General features: G+C 26.2%; 1 protein-coding gene across 26 annotated transcripts in view; it reads left to right on the top strand.

Moving 5' to 3' along the window:
• The window catches only part of LOC142241343 (uncharacterized), a 114,082-nt gene extending 92,087 nt beyond the window's left edge, over positions 1–21,995 (top strand). For 6 of the 26 annotated variants that reach the window (XM_075313115.1, XM_075313103.1, XM_075313102.1 and 3 more), the window contains 7 exons: positions 1,636–1,662; positions 2,162–2,446; positions 3,815–4,232; positions 8,675–8,828; positions 11,868–11,975; positions 14,124–14,279; positions 14,451–14,579. In XM_075313115.1, the coding sequence (XP_075169230.1) occupies positions 1,636–1,662; positions 2,162–2,446; positions 3,815–4,232; positions 8,675–8,828; positions 11,868–11,975; positions 14,124–14,279; positions 14,451–14,505 (1,203 nt within the window). In that variant the 3' untranslated portion in view covers positions 14,506–14,579. Of the gene's footprint in view, positions 1–1,635; positions 1,663–2,161; positions 2,447–3,814; positions 4,233–8,674; positions 8,829–11,867; positions 11,976–14,123; positions 14,284–14,450; positions 14,580–21,777 lie in introns of those variants that run through there. The other 20 variants (XM_075313108.1, XM_075313106.1, XM_075313124.1 and 17 more) reach the window with 13 other exon arrangements.
• Positions 21,996–25,636: the final 3,641 nt, after the last annotated feature.

Below are 25,636 nucleotides of genomic sequence, written 5' to 3'. Positions count from 1 at the left end.
AAAGTTTTGCGAAAATTTTTTATAGAAATAAAATTTTGAGAAAATTTTCTATGGAAGTAAAATTTTGAGAAAATTTTCTATGGAAATAAAATTTTGACAAAATTCTCTATAGAAATAAAATTTGGACGAAAATTTCTATAGAAATAACATTTTGTATAGCTACAAAATTATGGAAAAATTTTGTACAAATTTTGTATAGAAATAAAATTTTGGCTAAATTTTCTATTGAAATAAATTTTTGGCTAAATTTTCTATAGAAATGGAATTTTGACAAAATTTCCTAAAGAAATAAAATGTTGACAAAATTTTCTATAGAAATAAAATTTTGGAAAAATAAATAAATTTTCTATATAGGAAATTTTGTCAAAATTTAAGTTCTTTAGGAAATTCTGTCAAAATTCAACTTCTATAGAAAAATTAGCCAAAAATTTATTTCTATAAAAATTTTAGTTTCTAAAGAATATTTTGTCAAAATGTTATTTCTTTAGGAAATTTTTTCAAAATTCCATTCCTATAGAAAATTTAGCCAAAAATTTATTTCAATAGAAAATCTTGACAAAATTTTCTATAGAAATAAAATTTTGACAAAATTTTCTATAGAAATAAAATTATGAAAAATTTTTCTATAGAAATAAAATTTGGACAACAGTTTCTATAAAAACAAAACTTTGACAATATTTTCTATAGAAATAAAATTTGGATAAAATTTATAAAAGAAACATTTTGACAATTTTTTTCTATAGAAATAAATAGAAATAAAAATTTTGAATAGAAATAAAATTTTAACAAAATTTTCTATCGAAGTAAAAATTTTGGGAACTTTTGACTTTTAAATTATATTAATTTAATTTAAAAAATTGGTCCGCTGGTACGAATTTTGGTCCAATTTTGGAAAAATGTTGGTCCAAAATGAAAATTAATTGTGGCAACTCTGACACCAAAGGAAATAATGATTTTCCTACTCAATTCTCTTGTATTGCAAATCTATAAGAGAATATTTGATATTCTCATTCATAACATTCTCCTTGTTTTGATATATGGGAAAAGAGCAAGAGAGCAATGAAATTTCTAATATACACCACTCACTTGAAATCAAAGGACACTAAAAGAAAAAAACAATACAAACAAGATTAGCACTCAACTCTTGGACAAGTCTATAAATTGAGCACTGTTTAAGAGATTATCAAATATATCATTCATAACATTCTCCTTGTCGTGAGAGACATTAAGAGAGCAATAAAATTTCTAATAATTAAGGCAGGGGGGCTTGATATATCACCACTTTAGAAATTCGTAATAGTTGCACATTAAGATATTTTTTTAATTTTTAAATAGTTCAACATATTATCGATCTCTTTTTTTTTCATTATTACACCATTAGACCACATTCATTTTCAGCTTTGTTTCTGGTGGACTTTTTTTATCAGATTATTGCTTGATTGATTTTTATTATGAATCTATTTATTTTTCATTTTTATTTTCATGATTATGGTTCCTGTGCACATGCTGTTTTACCATCATAATTGAAAAAAAAAAACACACTTTAAATCATTATGAAAAACGTTGTCCTTTACAATTTGGTCTCTGTCATCATATAAAAAAAAAACAACTGCACCACCATCATTATTCGAACAGAATTCTAGTAATCCCAATGCATTTAAGGTAAATTCAAATTTTACGAAAAAATTCATTTCGACTAAAACTCATAACATTTTAAGTTTTTTTTTTGTTTTTAATTTTGTTGAAGTTGCGTTCCAAATTGTTTGATTTTCATAATCTTCGTTTTTTTTTTTCTAACAAAATTTTCTTTTTTAAAATTTTAGTTGCTTTCACTTATTCAGTCATTTTTTAAAATGGTCAAAGATAAGCTGAAGAGCATCATTAACGTCTAGTTAGTTGTAAATAACCCAAAAAAAAAATATTTATATTATTTTTAATATTTTTTTCCTTAGAATAGAATTTGTTCAAATGCTAACCCCCAAAATGTTCTCTTTTCATGGCATTTTATTTGTTTCTCTAAATCTAAAACTCTATGTTCTTGGACATGACAAACCTATATACTACGGTTAATGCAAAACGAAAACTCTGCTTTTATTAATGCTCGCTTAAATTGTCAAAATTTTGCAAATACACAAAAAAATGAACCTTAACCCCAACTAAGGTCGAAGTTAATAAAGATGGACAAATCGAAGTTAAAGAATCTCAAGATGTTTTAAATGCCGCCGTCTCAAAAGCTTTGGATAGCACTGGAGAATTGGAGGCTAACGAATCTCTGCCTCTCGATAGTCTAGAGAATATAGAACAAATTACCCAGGATACATCAGTGACCACAGATATAACAGCTAGTCCCACTGATTCGTATCCACAAAATGAGTGCCTAAATGAAAAACCGTCCTTAGATATTACCACAGGTAACGATAGTGCTTTGGGAGATTCTACAACAGAGGTAAGTGTAGCTGCAACGAAACAAAAAAAATCATAATCACCTACGTAAAAGCTCTACAGAAAGCTCAAAACTTGCAAAGTTTTCAGATTTATGTTTTTTTTGTATTTAAAGCAAAGTTCTTAAAAGCATGCAAAGTTTATTAAATGAGAACTTTTTGAAAAAAAGCTTAGAAAAAGCTAAAAAAGTTTAGAATTGTTTTCTGTTTTTTTACTAATTAAAGCTTTTAAATTGTAATAGATTTAAGCATAAGTTTTAAAGTTCTAAGATCAAAATTTGAGTTTAAGATCAAAATTTGAGCTTGAAGCTTTAGAGCTTTAATTTGAGCTTAAAGTTTTAAGCTCCACATTACAGGTTTGGAGCTTTGAGATAAACATTACAACTTTAGAGCTTTAAGATCAAAATTAAAGCTTTTGATAAAAAATTTAATTTTAAAAAGGTTGGAATTTTGAATTTAAAGGTTCAGAACTTACAGCTTTAGAGCTTTAAGATCAAAATTTGAGCTTAAAGCTTTAATATCAAATGTTGAGCGTACAGCTTTAGAGTTTTAATATCAAAATTTTAGCTTAAAGCTTTAAGATCAAAATTAAAGGTTTGGAGCTTTGAGATAGAAATTATAACTTTTGAGCTTTAAGATCAAAATTAAAGCTTTGGATAAAAATTTGAACTTAAAACTTCAGAGATTTAGGTTGAAATTTGGAATTTGAGGCTTCAGAACTTAAAGCTTACAGCTTTAGACCTTTAAGATCAAAATTTAAATTTAAAGCTTTAATATCAAAATTTGAGCTTAAAGCTTTAAGATCAAAATTAAAGGTTTGGAGCTTTGGATAACAATTTGAACTTAAAACTTCAGAGATTTAGGTTGAAATTTGGAATTTGAAGCTTCAGAACTTAAAGCTTTAAACCTTTAAGACAAAATTTAAATTTAAAGCTTTAAGATCAAAATTATATCTTCAGAGCTTTAAGATCAAAATTATATCTTTAGAGCTTTAAGATCAAAATTAAAGCTTTGCATCAAAATGTGAACTTAAAACTTCAGAGATTTAGGTTCAAATTTTGATTATAAAGCTTCAGAATTTAAATCTTACAGATTTAGAGTTTTAAGATCAAAATTTGAGCTTAAAGCTTTAAGATCAACATTTTAGTTTAAAGCTTTAAGATCAAAATTAAAGGTTGGGAGCTTTAAGATAAAAGCTCTGCATCAAAATTTGAACTTAAAACTTCAGAGATTTGGGTTGAAATTTTGTATATAAAGCTTCAGAACTTTAAGCTCAATTTTTTTTTAAAGAAAAGCTCTTAAAATTAAATGTATGTATAAGTTTCTTGTTATTTTTACCCATCTAACTTTTTTATTTTTTTCTTCATATTTAGTATGGCCAACCCAATGCTGCCTCCTCGCCCAATGGTCATAATAATTATCAATTGAATGGTGCCTCCTCCATGGGTGCTTATTCTCCAGCCAATGGCAATGGTAATAATAGCTCCTACACAAACAATGGCTACAATAGCAATAGTTTACCTCGCAATGGTGGTATGGTCACCCAGCAGCCTTTGGCCCCACCTGCTGAAGATTTGGATGATCGTGGCCGCAGTAAGAAACGCAATTTCTTTGGTACCTTGAAAAAACGTTTAAGTCGTTCCAAGACACGCACCCATTCGGCTGATCGTGGCGCTTTAACGTCACAACAACATCATCAACATAATCTTACAACTCCAACAGGAACACTTAACGGTGATTCACGTTCATTATCTGTCGATCGTGCTGTATTGTCCAAAAGCAATTCACTTGGTAATTACCCAATAGTCCACCCCATCCACAACACCTTTAGAAAAAAACGTATTCTTGTCATCACCATTAATTCCAAGTTTTCTTTCATCACAAATATCACCTGAAATCACCATGACTTTTTTGTATAGATTCTCTGACAAAATATAATAGGTTTTCTGTAAGTTTTTGTACTTATTTTTGGTACCAATTAAGTATTATGGGATATGTTTATAGAATAACTTGGCACAGAATCTTCAAATTTTCCAATGTGTAAACAAACGAAGGAAATATCGAAAACGACTCTACAAGGTACTGAAAATAGAAAAATAAGTACAAAATTTCGAAAAACACTGTACAAGGTACTTAAAACAGAAAAATAAGTACAAAATTTCGAAAACCGCTCTACAAGGTACTAAAAATAAGTACAAAATATCCCAATACTAGATACAATGAAGGCAGTTACTTACACATTATCAAAATGTTCTACTATTGTATTTTGTAAATAAAATAAATAGAATTTGTACGTACTACCATAATAGTATCGAAAAGGATACTATGTTCGCAGTTTACCCCTGTTTTATACAAGTTCTGTTCAGAGTGTACATATGAAAAATGGTTTATATTGACATTACCATCACAAAATTCTCTTTCCTCCACCACAAATATAATTTGATGTCACCACAAATAAAATAAAACTCTTTGCTTTGAGTTTTTGTACTAAATTTAGTACCCATGGGACATAAAAAAGCTTAGGTTTTTAAATTCTGCCATGACAAATGTCTATTATGAGAAACTTGAAATGTGATTAAGCATAGACATTTCGAAAATCGTTTCCCAAGGTACTAGAAAGGGCCAACGGCGTACCAGCTATAACAACAGAGTACATAAACTTCTCACAGAAGGAGCAAAATATAACTGTATCCAATAAATAGCGATACTTGCAATTGTCAAAATTCTCTACTGTTGCATTCTGTAAATAAGATAAATAGAATTTGTACGTATTTCCATAATAGTACCAAAAAAGGTACAATGTTCGCATACAAGTTCTGTTCTGTGTATACACAAATATCATACAAAACAGAGTCTATGTTATCATATTGTTTTTCTTCCATCACAAATCTCTATATGAGAAAAAATATTTGCTTTGAGTTTTTATACTAAATTTTGTACTAAATTTAGTCCCCATGGGACTATCAAAGAATACATTGCTGACTTTGTGTACTAAATTGTGTACAAAATAGCCTCTATGGGACGAAAAAGCTTAGGGTTTCATATTAAATTCAGAATCCCCACTAAGGATAGCTGACTAAGGATAGCCACTTCGAAAATCGTACTCCAAAGTCCAAAAAAGTTCCACTATTTCATTTAACGCACAGAAAAAAGTACATTTTGTCCTCAATGACGAAATTAATTGATCCAATTATTATTTAATTGAAATTTCTGAAATCTCAGATGTGCTAGAGCCAATCATCAAAAAATTTAATTTATCCAATTAAAAATTTAATTGTCGCAAATAATTTATGTGGTAGATTTTTTTTATTTTGATTAAAAAATTTGTTAAAGCAAAAAAAATTTTGTTTGGAAAATTTTTAAAACTCAAGTAAAATTTTAAATAGAAAAATAAAATCTGGTAATATTTTTTTCTGTGTATCTCGAAATCCAAAACAAAAAAAAATCACCAACAAATTTAGTTGATCCAATTAAAAATTTAATTGACACAAATAATTTATGTGGTTGAATTTTTTATCTTGATTAAAAAATTTGTTAAACCAAAAAAATTTTTGTTTGGCAAATTTTTAAAACTCAAGTAAAATTTTAAATAGAAAAATAAAATCTGGTAATATTTTTTTCTATGTATTACGAAATCCAAAAACAAAAAAAAAAACAAAATTAATTTTTAATTGAAATTTCTACGATCACAGATATGCTAGAACCAATCACCAAAAATTTTTGATTGATCCACAAAAAAAAAATTATTTATATTAATTAAATAACGTAGTTGATTTTTTTTTATTTGGATTAAAAATGTTGTTGATCCAAAAAAAAAATTTCCTTGGAAATTTTTTAAAATTCATTAAAATTTTAAATGGAAAAATACCATTTGGTGATATTTTTTCTATGTTTATTTGAATTTTATTTGATTAGAAAATCAAGTTAATCAAAAATTTGATATTAATTAATAATTTATATTAATTAATTAACGTAGTTGATTTTTTATTTTGATTAAAAATTTTGTTGAACCAAAAAAAATCCTTGGAAATGTTTTAAAATTCATTAAAATTTTAAATGGAAAAATACCATTTGGTGATTTTTATTTTCTATGAGTATTTGAATTTTATTTGAATAAACAAAAAACAAATCAATCAAAAAATAAATTGATTCAATTAAAACATTTATTTATATTAATTAATTAACGTAATTGATTTTTTATTTTGATTAAAAATTTTATTGAACCAAAAAAAAATTTTCCTTGGAATTTTTTTTTTTTTTAAATTCAATTAAAATTTTAAATGGAAAAAATAAAATTTGGTGATATTTTTTCTATGTGTAGTTGAATTTTATTTGATTAGAAAATCAAGTCAATCAAAAATTTTATTGATCCAATTAAAAAATTAATTTATATTGATTTGTTGAACCAAAAACACAATTTTCCACGATTTTTTTTTTAATTCAATTAAAATTTTAAATGGAAAAAGAAAATTTCGTGATATTTTTCTATTAATTTTATTTGATTAGAAAATCAAGTCAATCAAAAATTTGATTGATCCAATTAATTAACGTAATTGATTTTTTATTTTGATTAAAAATTTTGTTGAACCAAAAACCAAATTTCCTTGGTTTTTTTTTTTAATTCAATTAAAATTTTAAATGGAAAAATAAAATTTGGTGATATTTTTTCTATGTGTATTTGAATTTTATTTGATTAGAAAATCAAGTCAATCAAAAATTTTATTGATCCAATTAATTAACGTAATTGATTTTTTATTTTGATTAAAAATTCTGTTGAACCAAAAAACAAATTTCCTTGGAAATTTTTTTAAAATTCAATTAAAATTTTAAATGGAAACATAAAATTTGATGATATTTTTTCTATGTGTATTTGAATTTTATTTAATTGGAAAATCAAGTCAATCAAAAATTTGATTGATCCAATTAAAAAATTTATTTATATTATTTGTTGAACCAAAAAAAAATTTTCCACGAAAATTTTTTTAAAATTCAATTAAAATTTTAAGTGGAAAAATAAAATTTCGTGATATTTTTCTATGTGTGTTAGAATTTTAATTGATTAAAAATCAAATAATTTGTTAATTGAATAGTTTTTCAACTGCAATTAAGATTTAAATTGAAAAAGAAATTTTGGTGATATTTTTTCTATGCATTATTTGACTAGACAGACATATCATTCATTAACGTAAAAGCACATATATATTAAAACCATAATTACGTAATATATTTATGTGTATATTTTACCTTTGATATATTCAATATTTATTTTTGTTTCGTTCCATAGTATATAAATCATGTCATTTTTCATTTCCCTATCCTGTGTGTAATTTTAATTTCCATTTCTTTCATTTCTTTTCTTATTTTCTACTAAAAAAATTTTTAAAAAAATATATATGTCTTTCTCTTCTTCAACGATAAAAAAAATCTACTTAAAAAAACACAAAAACTGTTGAACTAAATGTTTGTCTTTGTAACAAAACTAAACTAATACAAAAAAAACGAACAACTGTATGTATTACCAAACAACAACAACACTAATTCACGCTCTCACTCATATACACGCCTCTCTCACCACACTCGCGCACACACACATGCCCACGGCAATACATCACATTGCTATATATCACTATGTCAAAAAATGTTCAAAAATTTAAAAACACAAATTATTGTCAATATTTTGGAAAAACGTTTTTTTTGTTTTTTTTTGCTTATATATTTTGTAAACAAAATATATGATTCCTAAACAAAATTTATTAATTTTTTTATTTATTTATTTATCTTTTCTCATTTCATATTTTGACCAAAAACAAACGAATACAATTTTCATTTGTTTTATAATTATGGTTTGGTTTGGCACTCCTGGCGTTATAATTTTGATATATTTTGGTTTGAAATTCTACACTGGACTCAACTTCATCCGGTTTTGACCTACAAACAACATCAACAACAAAATAAAAACAACAACATTATGGTTTTGTATATAACCGGTGTTATGGTTTAAAACATTGTTTTTTGTTTTTTTTTTTCTTTTAATTTAAAAAATCCCATTTTTTATTTTATTTTTTTTTTCTCCTCAATGCACTTTTATCTATTTTTTTATTTAATTTTCTTTTTTTGTCCATTACATTTTGTTGCTAACATTTTTTGTTTTATAATTTTAAAAATTGGGTTTAAACTTTGATTTTTCCAAAAAAAATTTTTGATTTGTGTGGGTCTGTGGGATCTGTGTATAGGACGCTCAGGCATGTCACCCACATTAGATCACTCAAGACGTTCTTCAATTTCAGAGTCCTCAGCCATCTCAGGTTTCTCTTCGGCCAGCACAAAAACCTACGTCCATGAAGCATCCACACTGGTGCTGGAGACTATTGAAAATGGTATTAAGAGGTAAGTGTCTATTTGTATTCTAAACGGTGTAAAAAACCAATGCTTCTGATTGTCGGTTTTATTGAAAATTCCTTTTTCAGTGGACCGGCACCACCGGTCTCTTCAAAGCCTCAGAATCCGTATTTCGTGCTTTGTGATTTCAATATAAAATTATCAATTCAATGACATATTTAGGCAATTGGATTTGAGTATAGTAGTAAACTGCTATAAAACAATTCCAATTAAATGCAAAATTTGGTTAATTATTTTTTACGTTGGTTTTGGTGTCAATAAAATTAGATTTTCCTTTCAAAGCTACGCGTTTTATAACTTTTTTGGGAAAATTCCATTGAACCCGTCATACCAGTTATTTGATTTAAAAAACACCCTCCACCGGTAAATAATCTGTTATTTTTTAAGGCCGAGAAACCATGACTTAAAAAAAAAACGGTTTTTTGATGACTCTAGTTTCAACGCGTCACCATAGAAAACCACTCGCTTTTGGAGTTTATTTAATAAACCTCTCATGTTTCAAACAATAAAATTATATTATATTAAATTAAATTATTTATATTATATATTATATACATATATTAATTATTACATATAATATTAATATTATTGTTAAATTAATCGAGTTCTAGTGGAGAAAATTGCATTTTTCAAAAATTGTTTTGATTGTTGTGTTAGTTTGAGTAGCTGTTGCTTGGTTTTTTGTTATGCTGATGTGGAGAGACAGTTTTAGAGCCACTCGGAGTACTTTGGTAGAAGAGAGTTAAAGCAATGGGAGTAATAGTATTGTACTATGTATATGTTATTGATAGGGTGGATGGGGGAGTGTAGTGGGTAATTAGATGTTTTAGGTGTTATCATGTTCTCGTAGCCGGATACGATATTATAAAAATGATTCAAAATATTAGATTTGCCAAATTAAATTTATTTATTTTAAAAATATGTAAAAACTATTAGACAAAAAATTACTTTATAATAATTAAATATGTAGATATTGAAATAGTGATGTCATATAGGGATATGTACTTCTTTCAAGAGAGTTATGTTCTTGTTGCATTTGGTGAATTTTCCCCGTTTTAGGGAGTGCATTAAGAATTTTTTGTAAGAGAGCAATGGTAAAAAAATAAGCCGATCACCGATAATAATGGTATTAAAAAGTCATCATAAGAAATGTTTGTGAACATTTAAAATTTTTTTTGTACAATAAAATTATAAAATGTTTTTTACATATTCATTTTTATGTGAGAGTAATACATACATATATCAAAGACATTTGTGATTAATTTTGGAAAGGAAAATATGCGATATACTATTTCATTAAAAAGTTCAGTAATATTTTTATGCAAATCGGTTACAATCACGGTTGCCACAGTTGGTAGAATTCAAAAAATGATAAGTTTTTTTCTATAGAGATAAAATTTAGACAAAATTTTCTACACAGATACAATTTTGACAAAATTTTCTATAGAGATACAATTTTAACAAAATTTTCTTTAGAAATAAAATTTTGACAAAATTTTCTATAGAGATAAAATTTTGAAAAAAATTTCTACAAACAAAATGAAATTTTGACTTAATTTGCTATAGAGATAACATTTTGACTTAATTTTCTATAGAAATAAAATGTTGACAAAATTTTCTATAGAGATAAAATTTTGACAAAATTTTCTATAGAGATAAAATTTTGACAAAATTTTCTATAGAGATAAAATTTTGACAAAATTTTCTATAGAGATAAAATTTTGAAAAAATGTTCTACAAACGAAATGAAATTTTGACTTAATTTGCTAAAGAGATAACATTTTGACAAAATTTTCTATAGAAATAAAATGTTGACAACATTTTCTATAGAGATAAAATTTTGACAAAATTTTCTATAGAGATAAAATTTTGACAAAATTTTCTATAGAGATAAAATTTTGACAAAATTTTTTATAGAGATAAAATTTTGACAAAATTTTCTATAGAGATGAAATTTTGACAAAATTTTCTATAGAGATGAAATTTTGACAAAATTTTCTATAGAGATACAATTTTGACAAAATTTTCTATAAATATAAAATTTTGACAAAATTGTCCATAAAAATAAAATTTTGACAACATTTTCTATAGAGATGAAATTTTGACAAAATTTTCTATAGAGATACAATTTTGACAAAATTTTCTATAAATATAAAATTTTGACAAAATCGTCCATAAAAATAAAATTTTGACAAAATATTCTATAGAGATAAAATTTTAACAAAATATATAGAGATAAAGTTTAGACAAAATTTTCTATAGAAATAAAATTTAAACAAATAAAATTTTCACTAAATTTTCTCTAAAGTCAATATTAAAATAAAATAATAAAACATAAGAAACATTTTTTTCATAATAACCACAAAACTTTAACCAAACACTGCAAAAAATAGATTTTTTTTTATTTGGTACTTTTTTGGTAAAAATTTCTTAAATTTTTGGTAGATTATTTTTGGCTCGAGTGGCAACCGTGATTACAATATGTACATGTTCTTTACATCTAAATCTGGTTCTTGGTGGTTAATAGGAGCTACTATTTCTCAAACAGATTGAGCAAAAACATTTTTGACAAAATTGTAGATAGAGATAAAGTTTTGACAATATTTATATAGAGATAAAATTTTGACAAAATTTTCTATAGAAATAAAATTTTCTATAGAAATAAAATTTAAGCAAAAAAATTTTGACTAATAAAATAATAAAAAATAAGAAACATTTTTTTCATAATAACCACAAAACTTTGACCAAACACTGCAAAAAATAGATTTTTTTATTTGGTAAATTTTTTGGTAAAAATATTCTCCGAGAAAAATTGAGGAAGTCCAGTTAAAAAATACGATCACATCAGTCATAGTCGGGTTATAGGACATTTATGTAGGATTTGTATTCCTCAACGTAAATATTTTCAAAGCACTTGAGTATCGAGTATTTTGTTTTATTTATTTATTTAAGAATTTTTAATATTTTATATTATATACATATATGTGTCTTTAAAACTATTTCCTTCTTTTGTGTTTGTTTCCCTAGACACTTTATTGTGCCTCTTAATATCGCACAACGTCCCAGATGGCGCCGCAAAGGAACCAAATTGCACATATACAATGATCATACCTTTATTGCCAAGCATTTAAGCGGGTAAGTTTAAATATAGTTTGTTTAATTACAGAAACAAGCAGAATTGATTTTTTCGGATCTTAATTTTTTTATTGTTCCAAATAAACATTGAATTTATTTTGGCGAAAAACTCAATTAATTTTTTTTACTGAGGTATCAATTATTTATTGTATTATTAGTAATTAATTTATATTTAATTTACGTTTAGATGAAATATTTGTTTTTTGTAATTTTATAAGGTTTATAATATCTTATGATTTGTTTCCAAAACAAAATAGTTGAGTCAATTGTATTTTAATTACAAAAACAAAACTCCAAAACAAAATAGTTGAGTCAATTGTATTTTAATTACAAAAACAAAACTTTTCTGTTATATTAGAATGGTGTATAAGAGAGAATAGTCTTAACTACTAATAACAGAGTAGCTCTTAGTAACGTCAATATCTGTTAACTCGTTCAGTCTCTAAATTTTTATATTAGATGCATATGTAGGTCTCTCATGTTTTATTAGTAGCATAGGACTCTCTTGTTATATTAGAGCATAGACCTTATAATACATAGATGAGCCATGGGTGTCAAGCTATGTTTGACAGTTCCGAAGATTAAGAATAAACGAGAAAAATAAGAGCACGATTACAATCTCTTTCGTTTTCCTTTTTGTAGTTTGCCAATTTTACACAAAATTAGAACGTTTATGTTGCAACAGAGGATTTATAAATAAATTAATATATTAAAAGTTCATATTTGAACAAAAAATTGTGACCAAAACCGCGAAAATACTAAATTTAATTTTGAGCAGCATTGCTCTTTACGAACAACACAAAACCAAATGCGCGAAGATTAATGTTTGGGGCCGACTCTTTACGAAAAAATCAAAACGAAATGTCAGAAAATTAATTTTTGAAACTGACACATTTTTTTGAAGAGAATAGTGGATAATCTACGTATTATAAGGTCTATGTATTAGAGGTATGATGATTAAGAGAGAATATGCTTAACTACGAATAAGAGAGAAGTTCTTAGTTACGTCAATGTCTGTGTCTTTTGACTAGATCGTTAACTCGTTCAGTCTCTTCCTTAAATTGTTATATTAGAGGCATATGTCTCTTATTAGAGGCATAGATATCTCTCCCATAGACCTTATAATACATAGATGAGCCATGGGTGTCAAACTATGTTTGACAGTTCCGAAGATTAAGATTAATGTTTGGGACTGACTCTTTACGAAAAAATCAAAACGAAATGTCAGAAAATTAATTTTTGGAACTGACACATTTTTTTAAAGAGAATAGTGGATCATTTATGTATTATAAGCAGAGATGGTCCAAGTAGCAATTTGTTGGGTTTTCTACTGTCAAATAGTTGTAAACGTCGAAAACGTCATATACCTGTATAAAAGGTAAAAAACGTAATAAATGTCAAAAACGCCTACAGGACCCTTAGATTTGATTAAAAAAACTATTTTTAGTATCCTAAGCCATGAAAAAGTCATATTGAAGTATTTTAGATTTTTTATAATAATATTTTGAAATTTTTATTCAAACGAAATTTGCACGATTCGCTGGCATAAACATTTGAATGCAACTCGTTTTCATTGTTGTGGCACAGATTTAGGCACAACGTGGGGGCATGCAAAATACCAACCACGCATATTTAATTTTATTAATAATCATTCTCAAATCAAGTAAGACATAAATGGTTCTAATAAACGTACTGTACAAAAAATATATTTTTGACAAAAACTAAATAATTTACGAAGGTTAGCATTTTCTTTTTTATAATGAAAAGTCATTCATAAATACAAAAATTAAAAAAAAGTACGAAATAAACGGTTCTATAAAAGCATTCAATATAAATTCGTATATTGTCAAAAACTAAGTATTTTACGAAGGTTTACGACGTTTTTGACGTATGGTAAAATACGTCGTAAATGTATGTCAAATACCTTACAGTTTACGACAGACCATCTCTGATTATAAGGTCTATGATCTCTCCTGTTATATTAGAAGTTAATGAATAAGGGAGAATACTCTTAGCTAGGAATACACATTAGGTAGCTTCAAAGCTTATTGGGATCGTATTTTAAAAGTGCTTAAATTAAAACATAAACTTCAATTTTCAAAACAAATTTTATTAAATTAATTTTACCCAATCACTTTTGTATTACAGCAGTGGCTTACAATGTTCCATCTGTATGAAATCCATACCTCGAAGACCTGGCAAACAAGGATATGAGTGTCGTGATTGTCAATTGATTTGTCACAAACAGTGTCATATTCGTGCCCCACAAGCCTGTCCCAATCCAACTGTACTCTCAATGGAATTGTAAGTATTTGAGAAAACTTCCATCAAATAATTATTTTTTTAGTTCGTTTTTATCCTAAATATATTTTCTTTCTATAAATATAATCTAATATCTACTATATTTTCTTTATTTTCTTTTTTTAATTTAAAAAAAAATTACTCGTTCGTATATTATCAACAAAAACAAAACAGGGCCTCGTTTCCGGTACTCACAGAAAATGATTTACATTTAGTTAATATAAAATAAATGCAAAGAAGAATATCATTTAATTTAATTAATTTAATTTTTATTCATTTAAATAAAAACTATTTAGAACACTTCTTCTTACTTCGTACACCATACAAAAACAAAAAACATATACACATTTTAGTTTTTTTCTTCTTCTTCAATGAGTTTATGAAGATATAATTTTTGTGAGCTTTTAATGTAGAAGGCTTTTTGTATTATTATATAAGTGAATATGATGATATTGACTATTTTTTATATATACATAACTATCGACAGAAAAAATAAATTTTCAACATCAATTAAATAAGTAATTGATACAATTAAATTAAATTAAAATTAAATCAATTAAATTTTTAATGAATTTTAATTCAATTAAAATTTTAATTCAATTTTAATTTATTTTAAAATTCACAAAAATTAACTAATACAATTAATTTTTGTGATTGATTATTATTTTAATTAAAAAATTTGTTCAGACAGAAAAAATAAATTTTCAACATCAATTAAAAAATTAGTTGATACAATTAAATTTTGTGATTGATTTTTATTTTGATTGAAAAATCAATTAAATTTTTAATGAATTTTAATTCAATTAAATTTTTAATTCAATTTTAATTTATTTTAAAATTCACAAAAATTAATTAATACAATTAATTTTTGTGATTGATAATTATTTTAATTAAAAAATTTGTTCAGACAAAAAAAAAATAATTTTTCAACATGAGTTAAAAATTTATTTGATACAATTAAATTTTGTGATTGATTTTTATTTTGATTCAAAAATCAATTAAATTTTTAATGAATTTTAATTCAATTTGAATTTATTTTAAAATACACAAAAATTAATTAATACAATTAATTTTTACTTTAATTAAAAAATTTGTTCAATCAATTAAATTTTTAATTGTATTTTTTTTAATTCAATTAAAATTTTAGTCAATAAAATATTGGTGATATTTTTTTCTGTGTACATTTTGGAACATTACATACAAAGAGGAATTCATTATAAATTGAACCAACGAATATATGTTTGTTGACATAACAAAAAATGTTCATTAAAATATTTCATAAAATAAATAGAAAATTCATTGTATCAACGAAAATGTTCATTATATTTTGGAAATTGTTTCGTTGGCTCAATTTAAATGGTAAAGCTTTTTTCTGTCAGTGTAGCAAATTAAATTTTACAACCTTGTATTAAAGCAAGACGAAATATCTCATTTTTTTTGATGAGCTTTCTTCATCATTGTAAATTCTTTTTTCAAAAGCTTTTTTTGTTTTGCAATGTCATTAACAATTTTAATTTAATTATAGTTTTTATATAGAAATGGGATTTTTTTTTGAGATTTAAAAAAAAGAAACGTATGTAAATATTTCTCTCAATTTATATAAAGCTTCTTTTTTGCGGACAAAAACAAAACGAATCTATTTAATTGGAAATTATTTATCTGGACCAAAATCTGAATGTCATTAAGCTTTTTTGTGAAAATTTCATTTATTATGGGAAAATTTTTTAAAAATGCATTCTTTACAAAATTTTAACATTTTAGGTAAAAAATTAAATGAGTTTATCATAAATTAAAAAAAAAATTGTTGCGCTTACAAACTCACAACTTATTTTAGTGCAAGTGAAAGCTCATAAGAGCTTAATTATTAAAGCTTACTCGTATGTAGACCTTTCGAATGCATTTCATTTTTTTTGCTTCCACATAAGAAATACGATTGTTGGCATTATAAAAAAATATTGCAGTATCACACAAACATAAAATACATGTGTAACCAAATACCTTCTTTATTGTTCAGAACATATGTACAATGAATCCTCTCAGAAATGGACCATCTCGATTGTCCTCAATTTTGTCCTCACTTTGGAAGAACGAATAATTTGAAGAAATTATATTTATATACATATAAATATAAATTCTGAGTACATATTTTATAAAAAAAAATTAAAGTTGTCTCAACAACACTATTTGTTAACCCATAAGAAGATTTCATAGATCCCCAATATCCCTTCGTCCCTAATTTTAATCAGACCGTCCGTCTATTCATTCATCAGTAGGGTGGGGTTGAGGAGCTAACTACACACAAAAAAATTTTACGAAAATTTTTCCAATTAAAATTTTAATTGAGTTGTAAAAAATATTCAATTAAAAATTTAATTGATTCAACAATTTTTTTAATTGAAACAAAAATCAATCACAAAAATAATAGTATCAATTAATTTTTTAATTGGATCAATTAACTTTTTAATTGACCTTCAATTAATTTTTTAATTGATACTATCATTTCTGTGATTGAAGACATTTCAATTAAAAATTAATTGGATCAACTAATTTCGTGATTGAATCAGAAAATTTTTTTTTGTGTGTATATCTATGTCATAATAATTTCGACTCGACAATGGACCACCCTTTTTTGAACATTGATACAGATTTTTTTTTTGACTACATCTCTGAGGTGTAGTTATTTGTTTTGGTCATATCCTACCAACTTTAACAATAAAATTAATTTTTTCAAGTTTCCATTCAATCTTCACTAAATTGGTTCTCCACATGCATACGCAATAGGTCAGCACTTAAATTTTCATTATTATAATTTGCTTTCAGTTAAATCTTGTTTTAATTATGATAAAAGCTTTGCTAATATTCGTTAAATTTTTGCATAAGAGTTTGCCGTTATTTTCATAATTAGTCTCTCTCTCGAAATAATTGCTTATTTCAAGCCTGATAATCATTTTCTCATAATGCTCTCTCGCTCTCTTCCCCCATAACCAGAAAACAATCATAACATTGTATTTGTTTCTCTTTTTTGTGTATGTGTCTCCCCCTCTCTCTCTCTCTCTATTTGTATTTCTCTTCCATTTCCATAAAATATTCATATTGACCTCTCCAAACAGGATGAATGGGCTCAGCAATGAAAGAGCTAAATATAGAAAAATATCGTTAATAGAATTTATGTCAAGCTTCCATTTTTCTCTCTCAAAGCTTTTAAATATTTAAATTTACTATTGTAAATGATTATTTGAATAGAAAACACAATATAAAATTTTCATAAACAAACGAGTATAGCCCGAAATTTATGTGAACTACAATATTCAGGATGAAACAATGTCGTGGCGTTTTTCTCCCCCGAAATAGGTATAATATTTTCAAGTGATTTAAACCCATTTCATTGAAAACTATAGGTAAGCAGTATTTCATTTGCATGCTATTGGAAAAAAAACTCAGCGTGTTGCGTTACATATGTTTTTGTTTTTGTCTACGTTTTCTCTCCTTGCTCTCAATATTAATAGCATGTTATTTGCTTCTAATGTTTGCCACAAAATACTCCCATAACATTTGAAGACAACTCCCAATTTTTGGCTGCACACATAAACTTTTTCTATTCGTATCTAATTGAGATTAATGAAAATTTAAATCAAAAATGTTTGTTTTCTCATATCAATTTTATATATTAACAAAATGGTAAAATGTTTTGTACAGAACCTATGGAGCGTATACGTTGTTTTAATTTTTAAAGGAGCTTTCATAAAAGCAGCTTGGTATATTTCTCTTATTGTGAATAAAAAAATAAAGAATACATGCTTAAATCTAGCCAGTGATGAATTTTTTATCAAATATTTTTTCAAAAAAGAAAATGGATATAGCAACCCGCGATGTTTGTGAAAAAACTTCCATAATTTTTTTGCTGGGAGCCTCTGAAATACTCTCATAACATTTGAAGACAGCTCCCAATTTTTGGCCGCACACATAAACTTTTTCTATTTATACCTAATTGAGATTAACGAAAATTTAAATCAAAATTATTTGTTTTCTATAAAAATCAATTTTATATATTAACAAAATGATAAAATATTTTGTACAGAACCTATGGTGCGTATACGTTGTATAAATTTCTAAAAAAGCTTTCATAAAAAAATAAAGAATACAGACTTAAATCTAGCCAGTGATGAGTTTTTTTTTTCAAATATTTTCCTAAAAACAAATTGATATAGCATCCCGGGATGTTTGTGGAAAAACTTCCATAATTTTTTTGCTCAGAATCTCTGGCATATGAACTGTATTTAAATATATTTTTATAATTCATTAGAAAATATAGGGATTTTTTCATGTTTAAACTTATTCTCCAAATCCTGACAACACCGAAATTGTTATATTAAAAATGTATTTTGCTCATATCTCCTAAACTATGCGTCCAAAGCTCCATCCAAATGGAAAAAAAAACTTTTTTGATATGAACAAAAAAAATGTTTTATAGGAAAAAGATTTTTTATATGAAAAAAAAAATTATATGAATTTTTTGTTTTTTTTTTTTTTGATTTGAAATTTTTTTTCTTTTTTTATATGATTTTTTTTCCTCATATCTCCTAAACTAAGCGAAAAGGAGCTTAATTGGTGATCAGTCCCAAAAAAAAAACGAAAATTCTATCCAAATTGGGAAAAAATCGCAATTTTTTTTATAAAAAAATCTTAATTTGCTCATATTTTCTAAACTCTGTATCCTAAAGCGAAATTAAGTTCCATTTATGATCTCGCCCAAAAAATCCAAATTGTGATAAAAATCAAAATTTTTATTTTAATTTCCAAATCCTGACAACACCGAAATTGTTATATTAAAAACGTATTTTGCTCATATCTCCTAAACTATGCATCCAAAGCTCCATCCAAATCGAAAAAAAATTTTTTTGATATGAACATAAAAAATGGTTTATATGAAATTTTTTTTTTATATGAAAAAAAAAAATTATATGATTTTTTTTTTTAATTTAAAAATTTTTTTCTTTTTTTTTATATGAAATTTTTGTTACTCATATCTCCTATGATCAGTCCCAAACAAATCGAAAATTCTATCCAAATTGGAAAAAATCGCAATTTTTTTATCAAAAAATCTTAATTTGCTCATATTTTCTAAACTCTGTATCCTAAAGCGAAATTAAGTTCCATTTATAATCTCGCCCAAAAAATCCAAATTGTGAAAAAATTAAAATTTTTATATGAAAAACTTATTTTACTCATATCTCCTAAAATAAACATAGTAGACCGAAACGGAGCTTAGTCCGAGATCACCTCAAAAAAATCTAAAATTCCATGCAAATACTGAAAAAATCGAAATTTGGTATATGAAAAATTTGTTTTGCTTATATCTACTAAATTGTGTGCCCTATACCCAGAAAAAATCTTTCCTCCGCAACGAAATTTTTGACAAACGTAAAGTGTTTTATTTTAGAGGAAATAAACCCGAAATTAAATTCAAAGAATCTATCTCAACAGGATCTTCTTCACTAATTATTCCAAAGCCCGTTCCCTTAGCTGCACGTTAGCTAGATAGTAGATTGGTGCAATAGGAATCTCGATAATCCAGTCATGTGCGACACTAATTAAATGACAAGACTTAGGAGAATCGCGTAGTTAATCCCGAAATACAGAATAATTCAAAATAATATTTCTTTAGCTTTTTCTAAATTTTTTTCTGTGAATTATGTTTGGGAAAAGTGAATACTTTTTCTCCCAGTGTCTCTATATAAATAGAATAATTTTTTTTTAGATTTATTATTTATTTTCTTTTAGAGCAAATATACCCGAAATTATGATAAAATTCATAGATTCCAAGTTTGGTCCTTTCGCTGTGGTTTAGCCAGATAATAGATAGGGACTGTAGGAATCTCGTTAATCCATTCATGCGCTTTACAAATTGGATGACGAGGTATTTGGCTACTTTAAGAGTGTTATGGTTACTGCCCAAATACTGGATGATTCAAAATAACATCTCTTTAGATTTTTCTTTTTGTAATTTCTGTGCATTATATTTAGGAAAAGTGAATACTTTTTCTCCCAGTGCCTCCATGTAAACGGAACGAAATTTTTGTCAAACGTAAAGTATTTTCCTTTAGAGCCAAATAAACCCGAAGTTATGATAAGATTTAAAGATTCCATGTTCATTCTCTTCGCTGTGATTTAGCTAGATAGTAGATAGGGACAGTAGGAATCTCGTTAATCCATTCATGCGCTTTACTAATTGGATGACGAGGTATTTGGCTACTTTAAGAGTGTTATGGTTACTGCCCAAATACTGGATGATTCAAAATAACATCTCTTTAGCATTTTCTTAATTATTTTTAGTGAATTGTGATTGGGAAAAGTGAATACTATTTCTCCCAGTGTGTCTATATAACCGAAGCGAAATTTTTGACAAACGTAAAGTAGTTTCCTTTAGAGCAATTATACCCGAAATTATGATAAAATTCATGGATTCCAAGTTTGGTCCTTTCGCAGTGGTTTGCCCAGATAGTAGATAGGGACTGTAGGAATCTCGTCAATATATCATGAGCTTTACTAATTGAATGACGAGGTGTTTGGCAACTTTAAGAGTGTTATGGTTACTGCCGAAATACTGGATGATTCAAAATAATATCTCTTTAGCTTTTTCCTAATTAATTTCTGTGCATTATATTTGGGAAAGGTTGATATTATTTTTCTCAGTGTCTCAATATAAACAGAACGAAATTTTTACAAATGAAAAGTATTTTCTTTTAGAGCAAATATACCCGAAATTATTATACATTCAAAGATTCCAAACTCGTTCTTGCGGTTTAGCTAGATAGTAGATAGGAACAGTAGGAATCTCGTTAATGTTGTTCACTTTCTTTTATTATGTATTGAAAGAAATCTGTAATTAATGCATATTTTTATGTAAACAAAACAAATGTGATATTTTAACGAAATATACACCCAAAGAAAAAACTCTTCCCCCAGAACGAAATTTTAGACAAACGAAATTCCCCTTTGTTTTAAAGTATTTTCTTTAAGAACAATTACAAATGAATTTAACACAAACGATTCAACTGATGTCTTCAGTGGACTTTATTTATTTTTAAAGTAAATTTTATAGCGTCAAAAGAAATCATCGCTTTTCTAAAATGTAGTTTCTCAGAAAGGAAAATTCTTCTTTCAATGTAAAAATTTGTATTTATGTTTTATTATTAATATTTTTTTTACATTTTGAATATAAATTTCTTTTACATTTTTTACCCTTTTTTATTAATATATATTTTTTTTTTTTAATTTTTTAATACTTAATATATTTTGTATAATTATAAATAGACAAACTCCTTGTTCTCTTGCCTTTTACCTCTCACCTAATGGCTGGTTTTATAACACTTTTCCCCTTGCTAAAATTTTTTTATGGCTTTAATTGCTAAAAGCAATTATTTAAGTGTTTCATTTTAATCACAAATAAAAATTATTTTATATAATAAAAATATTTTTAATAATAATTTTTATTTTACAGATCAAAACTTAATTCTGCAGCTGCAGATAGGAGTATAAGGAAATTATGAGTACAGAAAAACAGAAACCGGAAATCCTATACTTAATAAAACAACAACAACAACACAACCTTATTCCTCAAACTCAAGCTCCTACTCAAAGTGTCCATAGATAAAAACCACTTTTCTGTAACTGGCTCTCTAGATAAAAGAATCCTCTAATTTTTTTCTACGCAATAAGCAATAAGAAGAAAAAAATCAAAACAAAAAAATTACTAAACGAAAAATCTAAAAAATCTAGATAAAATATTTAAATAAATTAAATGAAATTGCATAATTCATAAATCAAAAAAAAAAACAGGACCGAAAAAAATAATCGCACATTTAAACTCAAATAAACCGGGAATTATCATTTAGAACAAAAACCAAGTGAAACGAATATTACAAAAAAAAATAACAAAACAAAAAAAATATATTCATCTCTTTTTATTATAATAATTTATGTTTTGTGTTTATAAAGTCCAATAATTAAGATCAAATTTTATGTTTATATGACTATTAAGTAATTTAACACTTTTTTATATAATTATTAAAATATATGTTGTCTTTAAAATTTGTGGAAAAAAATCACATAACCACCCAACAATTAGTGGCAATACATTTTTTTTTGTTTTTAATTTTGTATAATTTTTTTATGTTAAGTTTTTTTATTACTTTTATGGCAATAAATTTTAATCTCATTTATGATAATTGTATTTTACTTTACACCCTGTTTTTCTAATTATTGTCCTTAAACAAAGCAAATAGTTTAGAATTTCGTAAAATGGAATTGTTGATATGCCTAATAAACTATTAACAATAATTGTTTTTGTATATCCTTATGTTTTTACAATAATCAAAAATATGTCTACAATAAAAAAAACAAAATCAATAGAAAATAACAATAAAAGGTGATTTACAATAAAATAACGAAACAGAATGAATTATATGTTTACTTATTATTGAAAGAGAGGAAGAGAAGATTTAATATTCGGCTTGGCCGAATCCGAAATTGCGAAAAAATATACACATTTTTTTTTTTAATATATATGTTTTTTTAATAGTGCTTGTAATTAAAAAAAATACAGTGCCCATTAAAAAGATACACACAGATGTTTTATCAGCATTAATTTTACCTCTGGTAAATATGAATTATTCTCCAATTTGTAGTTCTTTTTTTTTAATTTTTGGTCAAAATTTGATTTTCAATTAATCAGAAGTACTACAAATTTTCCGGAAAAACAAATTTTTAAAAATAGTTTTATGATGTTTCAAATGCAACAAATTTAATTTCATAGAACTCGGTCAAAATTTTAAGACGTAAGAATTTTTTTCTGGTTGTTAAGGGTTAAATACAAGTCCTAACAAGTATATACGGCCGTAAGTTCGGCCAGGCCGAATCTAATGTACCCTCCTCCATGGATTGCGTAGAAACTACTACTAAAGACTGTCATCCACAATCGAATTACTTGGGTTGCGTTAACACTTGCCGATGGCAAGGTATCTTAAAATTTCTTAACACCGTCTTCTAAATTGTTAGTCCATACGGGATATATATTAAACAAAAAAAGGCGATTAAATACGTATTTATATAATTCAGTTTGACAAAATTTTCTATAGAAATAAACTTTTGACAAAATTTTCTATAGAAATAAACCATTGACAAAATTTTCTATAGAAATAAACTATTGACAAATTTTTCTATAGTAATAAAATTTTGACAAAATTTTCTATAGTAATAAAATGTTGACAAAATTTTCTATAGAAATACAATTTTGGTAGATTATTTTTGGCGATATGGACCCATTTTTGTGTGATTGGCGATCGGCTATATATAACTTTAGACCGATATGGACCAATTTTTGCATGATTGTTGGCGGCCTTACATAACACCACGTACCAAATTTCAACCGGATCGGATGAATTTTGCTCCTCTAAGAGGCTCCGGAGGTCATATCTGGGGATCGGTTTATATGGGGGCTATATATAATTATGGACCGATATGGACCAATTTTTTCATGTCTGTTAGCGGCCATATACTAACACCACGTACCAAATTTCAACCGGATCTGATGAATTTTTCTCCTCTAAGAGGCTCCGGAGGTCAAATTTGGGGATCGGTATATATGGGGGCTATATAACATTATGGACCGATATGACCAAATTTTTGCATGGATCGGATGAATTTTGCTCCTCCAAGAAGCTCCGGAGGTCATATCTGGGGAACGGTATATATGGGGGCTATATATAATTATGGACCGATATGGACCAATTTTTTCATGGCTGATAGCGGCCATATACTAACACCACGTACCAAATTTCAACCGGATCGGATGAATTTTGCTCCTCTAAGAGGCTTTGAAGGTCAAATCTGGGGATCGGTCTATATGGGGGCTATACGTAAACGTGGTCCCATATAGCCCATTTTCAATACTATCCGACCTACATCAATAACAACTACTTGTGCCAAGTTTCAAGCCTATAGCTTGTTTCGTTGGGATGTTAGCGTGATTTCCACAGGGGGCTATATATAATTATGGACCGATATGCACCAATTTGTCCATGGCTGTTAGCGGCCATATACTAACACCACGTACAAAATATCAACAGGATCGGATGAATGTTGCTCCTCTAAGAGGCTCCGGTGGTCAAATCTGGGGATCAGTCTATATGGGGGCTATATAAAATTATAAACCGATATGAACAAATTTTTGCATGGTTGTTAGAGACCATATACTTACACCACGTACCAAATTTCAACCGGAACGGATGAAATTTGCTCTTCCTTCTACATCAATAACAACTACTTGTGTCAAGTTTCAAGTCTATAGATTGTTTCGTTCGGAAGTTAGCGTGATTTCCACAGACGGACGGGCAGCCAGACAGACAGCCGGACAGACAGACGGACGGATGGACATAGCTAGATCGACTCAAAATTTCACCACGGTCCAGAATATATGTACTTAATGGGTCTTAGACCAATATTTCGATGTGTTACAAACGGAATGATAAAGTTAATATGCCCCCCATCTAATGGTGGAGGGTATAATAAGAGCTATATATCATAGAGCGAAAAATAGCTTAATTCGTGATTACCTTCAAAACATCCCCAAAGTGTAATCAAAATCCTGATATAAAATTTTGACCAAATTTTCTATAGAAATGAAATTTTGAAAAAATTTTCTATAGAAATAAAATTTTGACAATAGTTTCTATAGAAATAAAATTTTGACAAAATTTTCTATAGAAAAAAAATTTGAATAAATTTTTCTATAGAAAAAAAAATTGACAAAACTTTCTATAGAAATGAAATTTTGACAAAATTTTCTATAGAAATGAAATTTTGACAAAATTTTCTACAGAAATAAAATTTTGACAAAATTTTCTATGGAAAAAAAAATTTGACAAAATTTTCTATAGAAAAAAAATTGAAAAAATTTTGACAAAATTTTCTACAGAAATAAAATTTTGACAAAATTTTCTACAGAAATAAAATTTTGACAAAATTTTCTACAGAAATAAAATTTTGACAAAATTTTCTATAAAAAATAAAATGTTGACAAAAATTTCTATAGAAATAAAATGTTGACAAAATTTTCTATAGAAATAAAATTTTGACGAAATTTTGACAAAATTTTCTATAGAAATGAAATTTTGACAAAATTTTCTATAGGAATAAAATTTTGACAACATTTTCTATCTATATAGAAATAAAATTTTTACAAAATTTTCTATAGAAATAAAATTTTTACAACATTTTCTATAGAAATAAAATTTTTACAAAATGTTCTAAAGAAATAAAATTTTGACAAAATTTTCTATAGAAATAACATTTTGACTAAA

The sequence above is a fragment of the Haematobia irritans genome, chromosome 5 (assembly GCF_050003625.1).
Source record: "Haematobia irritans isolate KBUSLIRL chromosome 5, ASM5000362v1, whole genome shotgun sequence".
Lineage (NCBI taxonomy): Eukaryota > Metazoa > Arthropoda > Insecta > Diptera > Muscidae > Haematobia > Haematobia irritans.
Note: the sequence above shows the minus strand (reverse complement) of the source record. Positions and strands in the feature narration are given on the sequence as shown.